The sequence below is a fragment of the Oncorhynchus mykiss genome, chromosome 29, assembly GCF_057628025.1.
Source record: "Oncorhynchus mykiss isolate SJ-2025 chromosome 29, ASM5762802v1, whole genome shotgun sequence".
Lineage (NCBI taxonomy): Eukaryota > Metazoa > Chordata > Actinopteri > Salmoniformes > Salmonidae > Oncorhynchus > Oncorhynchus mykiss.
Window position 1 is genome coordinate 5,672,501 of NC_143050.1, and position 20,000 is coordinate 5,692,500.

The window sequence follows — 20,000 nt, forward strand, 5'->3', positions numbered from 1 at the left end:
ACACACACACACACACACACACACACACACACACACACACACACCACACACACACACACACACACACACACACACACACACACACACACACACAGCTACACACACACAATCTCTAGTGGACAGACTACATAATCAAATTTCCAAATGACCACAAGATTTTTTAGTTCTGAGTTACCAAGATCTGTGATTTAGTGACAGTCTCTCTGTCATGTTGTCCATAGATTATTATGAGGTTTGTAGCACAAAACAACTGTAGAGCCTCACCCATCTTCGTATAGGAACAAATAATACCCTATTTCATATGTAGTGCACTTCTTCTAAGTAGGGCCCCTCAGGGCTGTATGTAGTGCACTTCTTCTAAGTAGGGCCCCTCAGGGCTGTATGTAGTGCACTATCACAGATGTAACTGTAATTGAGGAGCTTTTCTGAGTACTCAGGTAACAGTACCTCTACTTGAGTAGATATTTCAGTACTCTTTCCACCCCTGGTGAGTGAGTGAGAGGGAGGGAGGTTGTGAGTGAGGGAGTGAGTGTGGGAAAGATGGAGTGTGTGAGGGTCTGAGAGAGAGAAAGAGGGAGTGAGGGGGTGAGTGAGGGAAGGAGGGAGTTTGTGAGTGAAGGGGTGTGTGAGGGAAAGAGGGGATGAGTGAGTGAGGGGGTGAGTGCGTGAGTGAGGGGTGAGTGAGGGAGTGAGTGAGGGAAAGAGGGAGTTTGTGAGTGAGGGAAAGAAGGAGTGAGCGAGGGAGTGAGTGAGGGGGTGAGTGAGGGTGTGAGTGAGTGAGTGAGTGAGTGAGGAGGTGAGTGAGGGAGTGAGTGACCGGTCTATCCTACCGGTCTATCCTACCAGTCTATCCTCCAGTCTATCATACCAGTTTATCTTACGAGTCTGTCCTGCAAGTCTATCCTACCTGTTTATCAAATCAAATCAAAGTTTATTTGTCACATGCGCCAAATACAGCAGGTGTAGATAGACCTTACAGTGAAATGCTGAATACAACAGGTGTAGTAGACCTTACAGTGAAATGCTGAATACAACAGGTGTAGTAGACCTCACAGTGAAATGCTGAATACAACAGGTGTAGTAGACCTTACAGTGAAATGCTGAATACAACAGGTGTAGGTAGACCTTACAGTGAAATGATGAATACAACAGGTGTAGTAGACCTCACAGTGAAATGCTGAATACAACAGGTGTAGTAGACCTCACAGTGAAATGCTGAATACAACAGGTGTAGTAGACCTTACAGTGAAATGCTGAATACAACAGGTGTAGTAGACCTTACAGTGAAATGCTGAATACAACAGGTGTAGGTAGACCTCACAGTGAAATGCTGAATACAACAGGTGTAGTAGACCTTACAGTGAAATGCTTACTACAACAGGTGTAGTAGACCTTACAGTGAAATGCTGAATACAACATGTGTAGATAGACCTTACAGTGAAATGCTGAATACAACAGGTGTAGTAGACCTCACAGTGAAATGCTGAATACAACAGGTGTAGATAGACCTTACAGTGAAATGCTTACTACAACAGGTGTAGGTAGACCTTACAGTGAAATGCTGAATACAACAGGTGTAGGTAGACCTTACAGTGAAATGCTGAATACAACAGGTGTAGGTAGACCTCACAGTGATATGCAGAATACAACAGGTGTAGGTAGACCTTACAGTGAAATGCTGAATACAACAGGTGTAGTAAACCTTACAGTGAAATGCTGAATACAACAGGTGTAGTAGACCTTACAGTGAAATGCTGAATACAACAGGTGTAGTAGACCTCACAGTGAAATGCTGAATACAACAGGTGTAGTAGACCCTACAGTGAACTGCTGAATACAACAGGTGTAGTAAACCTTACAGTGAAATGCTGAATACAACAGGTGTAGTAGACCTTACAGTGAAATGCTGAATACAACAGGTGTAGTAGACCTCACAGTGAAATGCTGAATACAACAGGTGTAGTAGACCCTACAGTGAACTGCTGAATACAACAGGTGTAGTAGACCCTACAGTGAACTGCTGAATACAACAGGTGTAGTAAACCTCACAGTGAAATGCTGAATACAAGAGGCTATATACAGTAGAGAGGCTATATACAGTAGACAGGCTATATACAGTAGAGAGGCTATATACAGTAGAGAGGTTATATACAGTAGAGAGGCTATATACAGTAGCGAGGATATATACAGTAGCGAGGCTATATACAGTAGAGAGGCTATATACAGTAGAGAGGCTATATACAGTAGCGAGGCTATATACAGTAGACAGGCTATATACAGTAGAGAGGCTATATACAGTAGAGAGGTTATATACAGTAAAGAGGCTATATACAGTAGAGAGGCTATATATAGTAGAGAAGCTATATACAGTAGAGAAGCTATATACAGTAGAGAGGCTATATACAGTAGAGAGGCTATAACAGTAGAGAGGCTATATACAGTAGAGAGGCTATATACAGTAGAGAGGCTATATACAGTAGAGAGGCTATATACAGTAGCGAGGCTATATACAGTAGACAGGCTATATACAGTAGAGAGGCTATATACATTAGAGAGGTTATATACAGTAAAGAGGCTATATACAGTAGAGAGGCTATATATAGTAGAGAAGCTATATACAGTAGAGAAGCTATATACAGTAGAGAGGCTATATACAGTAGAGAGGCTATAACAGTAGAGAGGCTATATACAGTAGAGGCTATATACAGTAGATGCTATATACAGTAGCGAGGCTATAACAGTAGAGAGGCTATATACAGTAGAGAGGATATATACAGTAGAGAGGCTATAACAGTAGAGAGGCTATAGACAGTAGAGAGGCTATATAGAGTAGAGAGGCTATATACAGTAGCGAGGCTATATACAGTAGAGAGGCTATATACAGTAGAGAGGCTATAGACAGTAAAGAGGCTATATACAGTAGAGAGTATATACAGTAGAGAAGCTATATACAGTAGCGAGGCTATAACAGTAGAGGCTATATACAGTAGAGAGGCTATATACAGTAGAGAGGCTATATACAGTAGAGAGGCTATAACAGTAGAGAGGCTATAACAGTAGAGAGGCTATATACAGTAGAGAGGCTATATACAGTAGAGAGGCTATATACAGTAGAGAGGCTATAATATTAGAGAGGCTATATACAGTAGAGACTATATACAGTAGAGAGGCTATATACAGTAGAGAGGCTATATACAGTAGAGAGGCTATATACAGTAGCGAGGCTATATAGAGTAGCGAGGCTATATACAGTAGAGAGCCTATATACAGTAGTGAGGCTATATACAGTAGAGAGGCTATAACAGTAGAGAGGCTATATACAGTAGAGAGGCTATATACAGTAGAGAGGCTATATACAGTAGTGAGGCTATATACAGTAGAGAGGCTATATACAGTAGAGAGGCTATATACAGTAGTGAGGCTATATACAGTAGAGAGGCTATATACAGTAGAGAGGCTATATACAGTAGAGAGGCTATATACAGTAGAGAGGCTATATACAGTAGAGAGGCTCTACAGTAGAGAGGCTATATACAGTAGCGAGGCTATGTACAGTAGAGAGGCTATATACAGTAGAGAGGCTATAACAGTAGAGAGGCTATAACAGTAGAGAGGCTATATACAGTAGAGAGGCTATATACAGTAGAGAGTCTATAACAGTAGAGAGGCTATATACAGTAGAGAGGCTATATACAGTAGAGAGGCTATATACAGTAGAGAGGCTATATACAGTAGAGAGGCTATATACAGTAGAGAGACTATATACAGTAGAGAGGCTATATACAGTAGAGAGGCTATATACAGTAGAGAGGCTATATACAGTAGAGAGGCTATATACAGTAGAGAGCCTATATACAGTAGAGAGGCTATATACAGTAGAGAGGCTTTATACAGTAGAGAGGCTATATACAGTAGAGAGGCTATATACAGTAGAGAGGCTATATACAGTAGAGAAGCTATATACAGTAGAGAAGCTATATACAGTAGAGAGGCTATATACAGTAGAGAGGCTATAACAGTAGAGAGGCTATATACAGTAGAGAGGCTATATACAGTAGAGAGGCTATATACAGTAGAGAGGCTATATACAGTAGCGAGGCTATATACAGTAGACAGGCTATATACAGTAGAGAGGCTATATACATTAGAGAGTTTATATACAGTAAAGAGGCTATATACAGTAGAGAGGCTATATATAGTAGAGAAGCTATATACAGTAGAGAAGCTATATACAGTAGAGAGGCTATATACAGTAGAGAGGCTATAACAGTAGAGAGGCTATATACAGTAGAGGCTATATACAGTAGATGCTATATACAGTAGCGAGGCTATAACAGTAGAGAGGCTATATACAGTAGAGAGGATATATACAGTAGAGAGGCTATAACAGTAGAGAGGCTATAGACAGTAGAGAGGCTATATAGAGTAGAGAGGCTATATACAGTAGCGAGGCTATATACAGTAGAGAGGCTATATACAGTAGAGAGGCTATAGACAGTAAAGAGGCTATATACAGTAGAGAGTATATACAGTAGAGAAGCTATATACAGTAGCGAGGCTATAACAGTAGAGGCTATATACAGTAGAGAGGCTATATACAGTAGAGAGGCTATATACAGTAGAGAGGCTATAACAGTAGAGAGGCTATAACAGTAGAGAGGCTATATACAGTAGAGAGGCTATATACAGTAGAGAGGCTATAACATTAGAGAGGCTATATACAGTAGAGACTATATACAGTAGAGAGGCTATATACAGTAGAGAGGCTATATACAGTAGAGAGGCTATATACAGTAGAGAGGCTATATACAGTAGCGAGGCTATATAGAGTAGCGAGGCTATATACAGTAGAGAGCCTATATACAGTAGTGAGGCTATATACAGTAGAGAGGCTATAACAGTAGAGAGGCTATATACAGTAGAGAGGCTATATACAGTAGAGAGGCTATATACAGTAGTGAGGCTATATACAGTAGAGAGGCTATATACAGTAGAGAGGCTATATACAGTAGTGAGGCTATATACAGTAGAGAGGCTATATACAGTAGTGAGGCTATATACAGTAGAGAGGCTATATACAGTAGAGAGGCTATATACAGTAGAGAGGCTCTACAGTAGAGAGGCTATATACAGTAGCGAGGCTGTGTACAGTAGAGAGGCTATATACAGTAGAGAGGCTATAACAGTAGAGAGGCTATAACAGTAGAGAGGCTATATACAGTAGAGAGGCTATATACAGTAGAGAGGCTATAACAGTAGAGAGGCTATATACAGTAGAGAGGCTATATACAGTAGAGAGGCTATATACAGTAGAGAGGCTATATACAGTAGAGAGGCTATATACAGTAGAGAGACTATATACAGTAGAGAGGCTATATACAGTAGAGAGGCTATATACAGTAGAGAGGCTATATACAGTAGAGAGGCTATATACAGTAGAGAGCCTATATACAGTAGAGAGGCTATATACAGTAGAGAGGCTATAACAGTAGAGAGGCTATATACAGTAGAGAGGCTATATACAGTAGAGAGGCTATATACAGTAAAGAGGCTATATACAGTAGAGAGGCTATATACAGTAGAGAGGCTATATACAGTAGAGAGGCTATAACAGTAGAGAGGCTAATATATAAAGTAGAGCGGCTATAACAGTAGAGAGGCTATATACAGTAGAGAGGCTATATACAGACACCGGTTAGTCAGGCTGGTTGAGGTAGTATGTACAAGTAGAGATGGTTAAAGTGACTATGCATATATGATGAACAGAGAGTAGCAGCAGAGTAAAAGAGGGGTTGGGTGGGGGGAGGCACCCAATGTAAATAGTCCGGGTAGCCATTGTATCACTATAACAGTAGAGAGGTTATATACAGTAGAGAGGCTATATACAGTAGAGAGGCTATATACAGTAGAGAGGCTATATACAGTAGAGAGGCTATATACAGTAGAGAGGCTATATACAGTAGAGAGGCTATATACAGTAGAGAGGCTATATACAGTAGAGAGGCTATAACAGTAGAGAGGCTATATACAGTAGAGAGGCTATAACAGTAGAGAGGTTATATACAGTAGAGAGGCTATATACAGTAGAGAGGCTATATACAGTAGAGAGGCTATATACAGTAGAGAGGCTATAACAGTAGAGAGGCTATATACAGTAGAGAGGCTATATACAGTAGAGAGGCTACATACAGTAGTGAGGCTATATACAGTAGAGAGGCTATATACAGTAGAGAGGTTATATACAGTAGAGAGGCTACATACAGTAGCGAGGCTATAACAGTAGAAGGGCTATACAGACACTAGTTAGTCAGGTTGATTGAGGTAGTATGTACATGTAGATATGGTTAAAGTGACTATGCATATATGATGAACAGAGAGTAGCAGCAGAGTAAAAGAGGGGTTGGGTGGGGGGACACACACGATGTAAATAGTCCGGGTAGCCATTTTTTCTACTTTAGTAAAATGTCATTAAAGTAAAAGTACATCATAGGACTCTGGTCTAAAGTTGTGCACTATATAGGGAATAGGGTTCCATAGGGCTCTGGTCTAAAGTAGTGCACTATATAGGGAATAGGGTGCCATAGGTCTCTGGTCTAAAGTAGTGCACTATATAGGGAATAGTGTGCCATAGGACTCTGGTCTAAAGTAGTGCACTATATAGGGAATAGGGCTCTGGTCTAAAGTAGTGCACTATATAGGGAATAGGGTTCCATAGGGCTCTGGCCTATAGTAGTGGCCTATATAGGGAATAGGGCTCTGGTCTAAAGTAGTGCACTATATAGGGAATAGGGTGCCATAGGGCTCTGGTCTAAAGTAGTGCACTATATAGGGAATAGGGCTCCATTTGAGATGCAGAGTGTGTTTTGTAGGTTGGGTCCTGGTTGACTCTGATTGGAGTTGAAAGTGTTTCTTGTACCGGATTAATTGTATTTACTCTGAACTCTATAGTGTTGTCAAGAACTATAAACTCTTTGAACCATCTTAAATAATTGTCAGCTGGTTATTTATCAACATAATTATGACTGTTTCTAAGTAGGACAAACATTTACAGTCTGGATAAACAGGGAAAGTAGAAGTTTTTTTTTTCGAAATGGTGCTTTCTTCTTGAGTGTGTGTGTGTGTGTGTGTGTGTGTGTGTGTGTGTGTGAGTGTGAGTGTGAGTGTGAAAGAGAAGAGTGAGGAAGGATATACATTGTTTTTACTATAATTTTATTTTCAAAATAGCTACGGGCTGCTAGTGAATATCTACACGCCCCTTGCAGAGTCTTCGCATGTCCCTGCCTTAACGTTATACTGTATTGTTGGGAGCTCGTAACGTACCATGTCCCTGCCTTAACGTTATACTGTATTGTTGGGAGCTCGTAACGTAAGCATGTCCCTGCCTTAACGTTATACTGTATTGTTGGGAGCTCGTAACGTAAGCATGTCCCTGCCTTAACGTTATACTGTATTGTTGGGAGCTCGTAACGTAAGCATGTCCCTGCCTTAACGTTATACTGTATTGTTGGGAGCTCGTAACGTAAGCATGTCCCTGCCTTAACGTTATACTGTATTGTTGGGAGCTCGTAACGTACCATGTCCCTGCCTTAACGTTATACTGTATTGTTGGGAGCTCGTAACGTACCATGTCCCTGCCTTAACGTTATACTGTATTGTTGGGAGCTCGTAACGTACCATGTCCCTGCCTTAACGTTATACTGTATTGTTGGGAGCTCGTAACGTACCATGTCCCTGCCTTAACGTTATACTGTATTGTTGGGAGCTCGTAACGTACCATGTCCCTGCACACCCATTACACCGTGTACATGACCAACATCTGTGCACACGACCAATAAAATCAACAAAAAAAAAAGTGATTGTGATTTTTTTCCATCTTATCTACACAACTTACTCCACCTTTTCAAAGTGAGAGAAAAATTATAGATTTTTCTTCAAATTACTAAGAAATACAAAAATGAGAATGTATGTCTTCGTACTTGGTAGAAGCACTTTTGGCAGCCGTTACAGCTGTGAATAATTTTGAATTATTGTTACTCAAACTACGGTACTTCCTGTTGATGGCCTTGCCACTTAAACTACGGTACTTCCTGTTGATGGCCTTGCTACTCAAACTACGGTACTTCCTGTTGATGGCCTTGCTACTTAAACTACGGTACTTCCTGTTGATGACCTTGCTACTCAAACTACGGTACTTCCTGTTGATGGCCTTGCTACTTAAACTACGGTACTTCCTGTTGATGGCCTTGCTACTTAAACTACGGTACTTCCTGTTGATGGCCTTGCTACTTAAACTACGGTACTTCCTGTTGATGACCTTGCTACTTAAACTACGGTACTTCCTGTTGATGGCCTTGCTACTTAAACTACGGTACTTCCTGTTGATGGCCTTGCTACTTAAACTACGGTACTTCCTGTTGATGGCCTTGCTCATAAAAAACTACGGTACTTCCTGTTGATGGCCTTGCTCATAAAAAACTACGGTACTTCCTGTTGATGGCCTTGCTACTTAAACTACAATACTTCCTGTTGATGGCCTTGCTACTCAAACTACGGTACTTCCTGTTGATGGCCTTGCTACTTAAACTACGGTACTTCCTGTTGATGGCCTTGCTACTCAAACTACGGTTCTTCCCGTTGATGGCCTTGCTCATAAAAAACTACGGTACTTCCTGTTGATGGCCTTGCTACTTAAACTACAATACTTCCTGTTGATGACCTTGCTACTTAAACTACGGTACTTCCTGTTGATGGCCTTGCTACTTAAACTACAATACTTCCTGTTGATGACCTTGCTACTTAAACTACGGTACTTCCTGTTGATGGCCTTGCTACTCAAACTACGGTACTTCCTGTTGATGGCCTTGCTACTTAAACTACGGTACTTCCTGTTGATGGCCTTGCTCATAAAAAACTACGGTACTTCCTGTTGATGGCCTTGCCACTTAAACTACGGTACTTCCTGTTGATGGCCTTGCTTGTTTTTTTGTGTCAGAATTGCTCAAGCTCAGTACATTTAGTTGGGAATCATTGATGGACAGTAATATTCAAATCTTCTCTGAATTAAAAAAAAAAGAAAAAAAGATTTAAGTCAGGACTGAGACTGGACCATTCAGGAACAGTCAACACCTCTTGGAAAGTCATTGTGGTCTGTCTTTAGGCATGGAAATGTGTGTATTGTCAATCTGACTAAATAAAACTCTATCCCAGAGTTTAGAAGACTGAGGCAGATTTTCCGCTTACTTTTTCTCTGGTCTTTGATCGTATTTCATATTTCTGTTGATCCTGACAAATTCCCCCAGTCACTGCCGGTAACAAGCATACCCATAACATGACGCTGCCACCACAGTACTCGAATACACAAAGGGATCAACAACATTGCATTCACTCCACATTACTGGCCTTTATGTCAAAGAGAAAAGATGGAAGCCTGTGTTAAATAATCCACTCCAAATCATTAATTCTGTTTGTAACAAGGCTGTTATGTGGTACTGTATGTCACGCCCTGGCCATAGAGAGGCTTTTTATTCTCTATTTTGGTTAGGCCAGGGTGTGACTAGGGTGGGCATTCTATGTCCTTTTTTCTATGTTTTGTATTTCTATGTCTTGGCTTTGGTAGGGTTCTTAATCAGGGACAGCTGTCTATCGTTGTCTCTGATTGAGAACCATACCATACTCAGTCTTCTGAAAACCTAACGCTGGGATAGAGTAAGACAACTACAAAAACATTATGCCAGAGGCACACCAGGGTTAGGTTGTCATTAGTCTCAGTGTGTCGTCGCAGTGTGTCGTCTCAGTGTGTAGTCTCAGTGTATGGTAACAGGTTACATTAGTCTCAGTGTGTCGTCTCAGTGTGTCGTCTCAGTGTATAGTCTCAGTGTATGGTAACAGGTTACATTAGGCTCAGTGTGTCGTCTCAGTGTGTCGTCTCAGTGTATAGTCTCAGTGTATGGTAACAGGTTACATTAGGCTCAGTGTGTCGTCTCAGTGTGTAGTCTCAGTGTATAGTCTCAGTGTATGGTAACAGGTTTCATTAAGTCTCAGTGTGTAGTCTCAGTGTGTAGTCTCAGTGTATGGTAACAGGTTTTCATTAGTCTCAGTGTGTTGTGTTTTAGAGGGTTAGGGTTAGGATATGTTGTGTTTTAGAGGGTTAGGGTTAGGGTATGCTCTCTCTCTCTCTCTCTCTCTCTCTCTCTCTCTCTCTCTCTCTCTCTCTCTCTCTCTCTCTCTCTCTCTCTCTCTCTCTCTCTCTCTCTCTCTCTGTGTGTGTGTCTTTTAGCGTGACCTGGCATGAGAGGTGTTAAGAGTAAGCCCATTACAGCACTGTAGAAGAATTTTGATGGCCTCTTCAATCCACATATCAGCACTAGTGTCCCATTCTACAGCCAATGGTTCCACCCAATAAACAATGTTTGTGATAAACAAGACCAGTGTTTCTGGCCAAAGTTTAGTCTTCAGTGACAATCCAACAGGATTCAGCTGCTGTTGGGAATAACGGCTTTCAAACATGGAAGATTTGTAGCAAAGAAACACATTTGTCTTCCAAGAATAGATAAAAGTTATATTCTAAGGTTCTATTCTGAAGTTCTATTCTAAGGTTCTATTATGAAGTTCTATTCTAAGGTTCTATTCTAAGGTTCTATTCAAAAGTTATATTATAAAGTTCTATTATAAGGTTCTATTCTAAAGTTCTATTCTAAGGTTCCATTCCAAGTTTCCATTCTAAGGTTCCATTCTAAAGTTATATTCTAAGGTTCTATTATGAAGTTCTATTCTAAAGTTATTTTTCTAAGGTTCTATTCTAAGGTTCTATTCAAAAGTTATATTCTAAAGTTATATTATAAGGTTCTATTCTAAAGTTCTATTCTAAGGTTCCATTCCAAGTTTCCATTCTAAGGTTCCATTCTAAAGTTATATTCTAATGTTCTATTTTAAAGTTCTATTCTGAAGTTCTATTAGTCTATTCTAAGGTTCTATTCTAAGGTTCTATTTTAAAGTTCTACTCTAAGGTTCTATTCTAAGGTTCTATTCTAAAGATCTATTATAAGGTTCTATTATAAGGTTCAATTCTAAAGTTATATTCTAAGGTTCTATTATAAGGTTCTATTCTAAAGTTCTATTCTAAGGTACTATTCTAAGGTTCTATTCTAAGGTTATATTCTAAAGTTCTATTCTAAGGTCCTATTCTAAAGTTCTATTCTAAGGTTCTATTCTAAAGTTCTATTCTAAACTTCTATTCTAAGGTTATATTCTAAGGTTATATTCTGATGTTCTATTCTAAGGTAATATTCTAAAGTTCTATTCTAAAGATCTATTATCAGGTTATATTCTAAGGTTCTATTATGAAGTTCTATTCTAAAGTTCATCTTCCAAGAATAGATAAAAGTTCTATTCTAAGGTTATTTTATGAAGTTATATTCTAAAGTTCTATTCTAAGGTTCTATTCTAAAGTTATATTCTGAAGTTCTATTCTGAAGTTATTTTCTAAGGTTCTATTCTAACGTTCCATTTTAAGGTTCTATTCTAAGATTCTATTCTAACGTTCTGTTATACAGTTCTATTCTAAGGTTATATTCTGGGATTATATTCTAAAGTTCTATTCTAAGGTCCTATTCAAAAGTTATATTCTAAAGTTCTATTCCAACGTTCTATTCTAAAGTTCTATTCTAAGGGTTCTATTCTAAGGTTCTATTCTAAAGTTATATTCTAAGGTTCTATTCTAAGTTTATTTTCTAAAGTTCTATTCTTAGGTTCTATTCCAAAGTTATATTCTAAGGTTAAATTCTGAAGTTTTATTCAAAAGTTCTGTTCTAAAGTTCTATTCTAAAGTTATATTCTGAAGTGTAATTCTAAAGTTCCAATTCTAAGGTTCTATTCTAAAGTTCTATTCTAGGGTTGTCTTCTAAAGTTATATTCTAAGGTTCTATTTTGATGTTTTATTAGAGTAGCATAGCATAGCATAGAGTAGCTTAGCATAGAGTGGCATAGCATAGCGTAGAGTAGCATGGCATAGCGTAGAGTAGTTTAGCGTAGATTAGCATAGCATAACGTAGAGTAGCTTAGCGTAGAGTGGCATAGCATAGCGTAGCATATTCTAAAGTTCTATTCTAAGGTTCTATTCTAAGGTTCTATTCTAAAGTTCTATTCTAAAGTTCCATTCTAAGGTTCTATTCTAAGGTTCTATTCTAAGGTTCTGTTCTAAGGTTCTGTTCTAAGGTTTTATTCTAAAGTTCTATTCTAAAGTTCTCATCTGAAATTCTATTCTCTGTATTCTCTGCCTTTCAGGTGTAGGAGTCCCCAGCCATGACAATAACGTGTGAAGGTGGGCCCAGGGCCAGCAGTCTGTGTGTGTGTTCAAGCCTATGGAGGCCACGGTCTCTCCTCCTGCTCTACACGGTCCTGGAGCTGGTTGTGGTCCACTCCACCCCGGTCCTAGGAGCTCTGGAGCTCCAGCTGGATGAGGAGCAGCCGGCAGGGACCATCGTAGGGGACATCAGTGCTGGGCTACCCCCCGGCATCACCGCCTCGCTGTACTTCATCTCCGACCACGAAGGGACAGGTGTGGGCAGCGACCTCAACATCGACGAGACCTCCGGGATCATCACCACGGCACGCCGCCTCGACCGCGAGCAGAGGGACCACTACAGCTTCATCGCCGTCACCATGACCGGGGTCACAGTCGAGGTGTCCGTCACGGTCAACGACATCAACGACCACGCGCCGGCGTTCCTCAAGCCAAAGGCATTGCTGAAGATCCCGGAGCAGACGGCGGTGGGAACACGGGTTTCCCTGGAGCCGGCGTCAGACGCGGACCGCGATCAGCTGACCACCCAAGGATATGTGATCAAGGAAGGCAATGTGGGGCAAGCCTTCAGGCTGGAGACCAAAAGAGCTGCTAACAAGGTATGGTACAATATAGCATAGCGTAGAGTAGCTTAGCGTAGAGTAGCATAGCATAACGTAGAGTAGCTTAGCGTAGAGTAGCACAGCATAGCGTAGAGTAGCTTAGCGTAGAGTAGCATAGCATAGCGTAGAGTAGTTTAGCGTAGAGTAGCATAGCATAGCGTAGAGTAGCTTAGCGTAGAGTAGCATAACTCCCGAGTGGCGCAGCGGTCTAAAGCACTGCATCTCGGTACTAGAGGCTACATACCCTTGTTTGATTCCAGGTTGTATCACAACCGGCCGTGATTGGGAGTCCCATAGGGCGGCGCACAATTGGACCAGCGTCGTCCATAAGAATTTGAAGAATTTAACTGACTTGCCTAGTTAAATAAATGTTAAATAAATAAATTACGTATAGTAGCATAGCATATCATATCATAGCATACTATAGCATAGAGTAACATAGCAAAGCACCCAGGGACATGTGATCAAGACCAAAAGAGCTAACACGGTTTATCAAACTGGTGTTTTACAATAGGATACTCTATTGTCCACTTAAATGGAAATCTATTTTGTGAGGCCAGTGGTACAATATACACGAAAAACAATACAGTACCATTTGTCTCTAAGCAGTTTTCAACATAGAAATAGAATGACATGATCGGGGATTCCCCCATTCAAGTCAGTGATGGACTAAAAGCAGGAAGTGTACCCATCCATCTGTGCTGTGATTTGTTGAATCAACTCAACTGACATTACAAACAAATACATTCCATTGCATGAGCCACATCAGTTAAACATAATTTTGAATGAACATTCTACATTACCATGGAAATGATTGCATTAGTAAACAAGGCAGCCATTGTGAGTGTACCCAGGAGTTTTACCAGTCAAGTTGCCAGGGTTAGAGTTTCCAAGCCTGTTCTTTTCATTCTATGGTTTTCTCTCCTGTTGTTCTTGTGTCCTCCCATGTCTTCTAACTCTTTAGGTGTTGTACCTGGACCTGGTGGTGAACGGTGTTCTGGACAGGGAGAAGAGGTCCTCGTACAGCCTGGTTCTGGAGGCCTTCGACGGGGGGAGTCCCAGACGCACCGGCCTGATGACCCTGGAGGTGTTTGTCACCGACATCAATGACCACGCCCCCGTCTTCAACCAGAGCAGATACCACGCTATCATCTCAGAGAGTTTACCACAGGGAAGCAACATACTGCAGGTATTAATGGTGGCTCAGAGAGTAAAGCTAAACGTTTTGTGGACAACAACAAACAACACACTCTAGCAGAAGGTGTATGTTAAAAACCTTTACTGACCTGCTGTTTCTCTGCACATCCTAGTTCCACAAATTCACACTGATAGATGTGTAGAGCGTCTCTGACATGTGAATATATTTAGTATAGTTTTATCTGAAAAGGATAATGTTTTTTAAAATGTTTCACCATATTAATTTGTATGAAATTCACTGAGGAGGAGGATCCTCCCCTTCCTCCTCTGAGGAGCCGCCACTGGTATAGAGTTCTATGGTCTATTAGTTAATCGATACTGATAGTCAGTCAATCAGTAATCAATCTGTCCCCTCCTGCAGGTGTTTGCGTCCGACGCTGACGAGGGAGACAACGGTCTGGTCCTGTACGAGATCAACCGTCGCCAGAGCGACCCTGACCGCTACTTCGTCATGGATACGAGGTCGGGGGTCATCACTCTGAACCGTCCACTGGACTACGAGCTGAAGAGAGTCCACGAGCTGGTGGTACAGGCCAGAGACAACGCCAGCCACCCTGAGGTGTGTGTGTGTGGGGGTGCGCATGGGTAGGGAGGGCACAATTACCATATAACCAACGGGATGAAGACCTCTAATAAAAATAAAAAAACAATAATAATATATGTATTTTTTTGTGGTTTGTGACAGTTATTTTATTTTCATTAAAAGTCTTCATCCACAATATACAGCAACATTATGTACAAAATAAGTTTAAAAAATAAGTTACAAACAACGTTATAAAACGAACAAAATAACAGAGTTGGTTAGTAGCAGGTATAATGTAGCAGGTAAAATGTAGCAGGTAAAATGTAGCAGGTAAAATGTAGCTGGTAAAATGTAGCTGGTAAAATGTAGCAGGTAAAATGTAGCAGGTATAATGTAGCAGGTATAATGTAGCAGGTATAATGTAGCTGGTAAAATGTAGCTGGTAAAATTTAGCTGGTAAAATGTAGCAGGTAAAATGTAGCTGGTAAAATGTAGCAGGTAAAATGTAGCAGGTAAAATGTAGCAGGTAAAATGTAGCTGGTAAAATGTAGCTGGTAAAATGTAGCAGGTAAAATGTAGCAGGTATAATGTAGCAGGTATAATGTGGCAGGTATAATGTAGCAGGTATAATGTAGCTGGTAAAATGTAGCTGGTAAAAAGTAGCTGGTAAAATGCCTCTCCGGCACCATTCTACTTTACATATATATATATGTCTGTCTGTCTGTCTGTATATACAGTGCCTTGCGAAAGTATTCGGCCCCCTTGAACTTTGCGACCTTTTGCCACATTTCAGGCTTCAAACATAAAGATATAAAACTGTATTTTTTGTGAAGAATCAACAACAAGTGGGACACAATCATGAAGTGGAACGACATTTATTGGATATTTCAAACTTTTTTAACAAATCAAAAACTGAAAAATTGGGCGTGCAAAATTATTCAGCCCCTTTACTTTCAGTGCAGCAAACTCTCTCCAGAAGTTCAGTGAGGATCTCTGAATGATCCAATGTTGACCTAAATGACTAATGATGATAAATACAATCCACCTGTGTGTAATCAAGTCTCTGTATAAATGCACCTGCACTGTGATAGTCTCAGAGGTCCGTTAAAAGCGCAGAGAGCATCATGAAGAACAAGGAACACACCAGGCAGGTCCGAGATACTGTTGTGAAGAAGTTTAAAGCCGGATTTGGATACAAAAAGATTTCCCAAGCTTTAAACATCCCAAGGAGCACTGTGCAAGCGATAATATTGAAATGGAAGGAGTATCAGACCACTGCAAATCTACCAAGACCTGGCCGTCCCTCTAAACTTTCAGCTCATACAAGGAGAAGACTGATCAGAGATACAGCCAAGAGGCCCATGATCTCTCTGGATGAACTGCAGAGATCTACAGCTGAGGTGGGAGACTCTGTCCATAGGACAACAATCAGTCGTATATTGCACAAATCTGGCCTTTATGGAAGAGTGGCAAGAAGAAAGCCATTTCTTAAAGATATCCATAAAAAGTGTTGTTTAAAGTTTGCCACAAGCCACCTGGGAGACACACCAAACATGTGGAAGAAGGTGCTCTGGTCAGATGAAACCAAAATTGAACTTTTTGGCAACAATGCCAAACGTTATGTTTGGCGTAAAAGCAACACAGCTGAACACACCATCCCCACTGTCAAACATGGTGGTGGCAGCATCATGGTTTGGGCCTGCTTTTCTTCAGCAGGGACAGGGAAGATGGTTAAAATTGATGGGAAGATGGATGGAGCCAAATACAGGACCATTCTGGAAGAAAACCTGATGGAGTCTGCAAAAGACCTGAGACTGGGACGGAGATTTGTCTTCCAACAAGACAATGATCCAAAACATAAAGCAAAATCTACAATGGAATGGTTCAAAAATAAACATATCCAGGTGTTAGAATGGCCAAGTCAAAGTCCAGACCTGAATCCAAACGAGAATCTGTGGAAAGAACTGAAAACTGCTGTTCACAAATGCTCTCCATCCAACCTCACTGAGCTCGAGCTGTTTGGCAAGGAGGAATGGGAAAAAATGTCAGTCTCTCGATGTGCAAAACTGATAGAGACATACCCCAAGCGACTTACAGCTGTAATCGCAGCAAAAGGTGGCGCTACAAAGTATTAATTTAAGGGGGCTGAATAATTTTGCACTACGCAATATTTCAGTTTTTGATTTGTTAAAAATGTTTGAAATATCCAATAAATGTCGTTCCACTTCATGATTGTGTCCCACTTGTTGTTGATTCTTCACAAAAAAATACAGTTTTATATCTTTATGTTTGAAGCCTGAAATGTGGCAAAAGGTCGCAAAGTTCAAGGGGGCCGAACACTTTCGCAAGGCACTGTATACATATGTGTATATATATATGTGTGTGTGTGTGTGTAGGTATATATATATATATATATATGTGTGTGTGTCTGTAAAGGTTTATTCTGTAATGGTATAATGCCATTAAATAAAGGTTTCATAAAATGACTCTTTAATGCCAGTTATTGTTAATCTCTGAAACTGGAAACACTTATCTCCCTCACTAGCTTTAAGCACCAGCTGTCAGAGCAGCTCACAGATTACTGCACCTGTACATAGCCCACCTATAATTTAGCCCAAACAACTACCTCTTTCCCAACTGTATTTAATTTATTTATTTATTTTGCTCCTTTGCACCCCATTATTTTTATTTCTACTTTGCACATTCTTCCATTGCAAAACTACCATTCCAGTGTTTTACTTGCTATGTTGTATTTACTTCGCCACCATGGCCTTTTTTGCCTTTACCTCCCTTCTCACCTCATTTGCTCACATTGTATATAGACTTGTTTATACTGTATTATTGACTGTATGTTTGTTTTACTCCATGTGTAACTCTGTCGTTGTATGTGTCGAACTGCTTTGCTTTATCTTGGCCAGGTCGCAATTGTAAATGAGAACTTGTTCTCAACTTGCCTACCTGGTTAAATAAAGGTGAAATAAATAAAATAAAAAATAAATTGTTTTGCTAATTGTGAACCCTTCCTGTGGACAGTTTGAAGTGTTCTTTGAGCCTCTGTTTGAACTTTTTACAGGAAGGAGGTTAATTGACCTTCTCGCCGCTTCCTCTCCATTTTAATGACTAGCTACTGTTGTTTTGCCATCCAGGTGACCAATGCCTTCGTCACCATCCACGTCCGAGACTACAACGACAACCAACCCACCATGACCATTATCTTCCTCAGCGAAGACGGCTCGCCGCGCATCTCAGAGGGCGCCCAGCCCGGCCAGTACGTGGCACGCATATCGGTCACCGACCCAGACTATGGAGAATACGCTAATGTTAACGTTTCGCTAGAGGGAGGGGACGGGAAGTTCGCCCTGACCACCAAGGACAATATTATCTATCTGATCTGTGTGGACCAGGTGTTGGACCGCGAGGAGAGGGACACGTACGAGCTGCGAGTCATGGCAACAGACGCAGGCACCCCTCCTCTCAGGGCTGAGTCGTCCTTTACTATCCAGGTCACTGACGTGAATGATAATCCACCACTCTTCGACCAGCAGGCTTACAAACAGACCATCCCAGAGGTCGTCTACCCAGGATCCTTTGTGCTCCAGGTGACGGCCCGGGACAAGGACCAGGGGCCCAATGGGGACATCCGATACAGCCTCCTCAAAGACAAAAAGAGCCACTCCGATTGGTTCTCCATCGACCCAGTGACGGGGATCATCACCACGGCGATGGCACTGGATTATGAGTCGGAGCCAGCGCCCAGCGTGACGGTGGTTGCCACGGACAACGGGCGGCCTCCAATGTCGTCGACGGCGAGGGTTGCCGTGGTGCTGCAGGATGTAAACGATAACGAGCCGGTGTTCTCTAGTAACTTCTACAACGTCACCATCAAGGAGAATACGGCAGTCGGGACCTGCTTCTTAGAGGTAGGAACCTGTCTGTCTGTCTGCCTGTCTGTCTGTCTGTCTGTCTGTCTGGTCTGTCTGTCTGGTCTATCTGTCTGTCTGTCTGTCTGTCTGTCTGTCTGTCTGTCTGTCTGTTTCCTATCTCTCACTGATATCTTGTTGTTCTTCCTGTGCATAAACTGAGCAGTATAATAAGAGCAGCAGTTGTAGTTATATCAACAGGCTCAGAGACAGTTTCTATCATACCTCAAGTGTTCAGCAGTCTGATGGGTTGTAGATAGAAACTGTCTCTGAACCTGTTGGTATCAGACCTCATGCTCTGATACATCTTCCCAAAATTAAGGGTGAGAACAGCTTGTGACTGGGGTGTGTGTGGTCCTTGTCTTGGATGGGTGGGAGAAGGTTCCCAGTGATTTACTAGGCCGTCTTCAACACCCGCTGGAGGGCCTTGCGGTCGTTGACGGAGCAATTCCTGTACCAGGCCTTGATGCAACAGGTCAGGACGCTCTCGACGGTGCATCGGTAGTATTTGGAAAGGACTCGGGGCTTCATGACGAAATTCTTCAGCTGCCTTAGGAAGTAGGGACGCTGTTACGCCCTCTTGACAAGAGTGGGTGGGGGTGTTGGTCGATGACAAGTCCTCTGTGATGTGGACGCAAAGAAATTTAAAAGTTGTGAGTTCCTCTACTGCAGTCTCGTTAATGTGGAACGGGGCGTGTTCCTGTCTCTGCTTCCTGGAAGTCAACAATCATCGTCTTTATTAACATTGAGGGAGAGGTCGTTGTCCTGGCACCACAATGCCAGTTCACTTACCTCCTCCCTACAGGCTGACTCGTCGTTGTCGGTTATCCGGCCTACAACCGTGGTGTCGTCACGGAGACTAGACGATGGAGTTGGTGTGGTGCTAAGCAACACAGTCGTGGGTGAACAGGGAGTACAGCAGAGGGCTGAGGACACACCCTTGAGGCACCCCTGTTTTAAGAGTCAGGCACTAAGGTGCCATTTGAGAAGCAGCCAACAAGATCTCATAGTGTCCCTTCATAATTCGACTTATTATGGATGAATGTCTTTTTGTGATGCATTAATTCCATGTAGTTACAGGGTTTATTCTGAGTGGTTACCGGGTATATTCTGAGTAGTTACAGGGTTAATTCCACGTGGTTACAGGGTTAATTTTGCATGGTTACAGGGTTAATTCCGCGTGGTTAAAGGGTTAATTCCACGTCGTTACACGGTTAATTCCACATGGTTATAGGGTTAATTCTGAGTAGCGCCACGTTACATTGCCACGTCACAGGGACATGAGTGCAGAGGAAGGCATATATCGACGTTCTCAGAACCTTTTCAAACTTCCAAAATCAAACGTCAGTTTCTAGTGATCAGGCTGATTTTATCACGCTAGCTAGCAGCACTCTGAATTGACGACATATCTTCACGTGATTCATAAAGAGAAGTGGGCTAGGCGAAACACTGGACAG

General features: G+C 41.6%; 1 protein-coding gene across 1 annotated transcript in view; it reads left to right on the forward strand.

Annotated features, from left to right (window-relative positions):
• The window catches only part of dchs1b (dachsous cadherin-related 1b), a 245,174-nt gene that overhangs the window by 29,033 nt on the left and 196,141 nt on the right, over window positions 1-20,000 (forward strand). Inside the window, exons 2-5 of the mRNA XM_036967976.2 lie at window positions 12,283-12,900; window positions 13,868-14,092; window positions 14,462-14,659; window positions 17,770-18,543. Coding sequence (XP_036823871.2) covers window positions 12,301-12,900; window positions 13,868-14,092; window positions 14,462-14,659; window positions 17,770-18,543 — 1,797 coding nt within the window. The 5' untranslated portion in view covers window positions 12,283-12,300. The remainder of the gene's footprint in view (window positions 1-12,282; window positions 12,901-13,867; window positions 14,093-14,461; window positions 14,660-17,769; window positions 18,544-20,000) is intronic.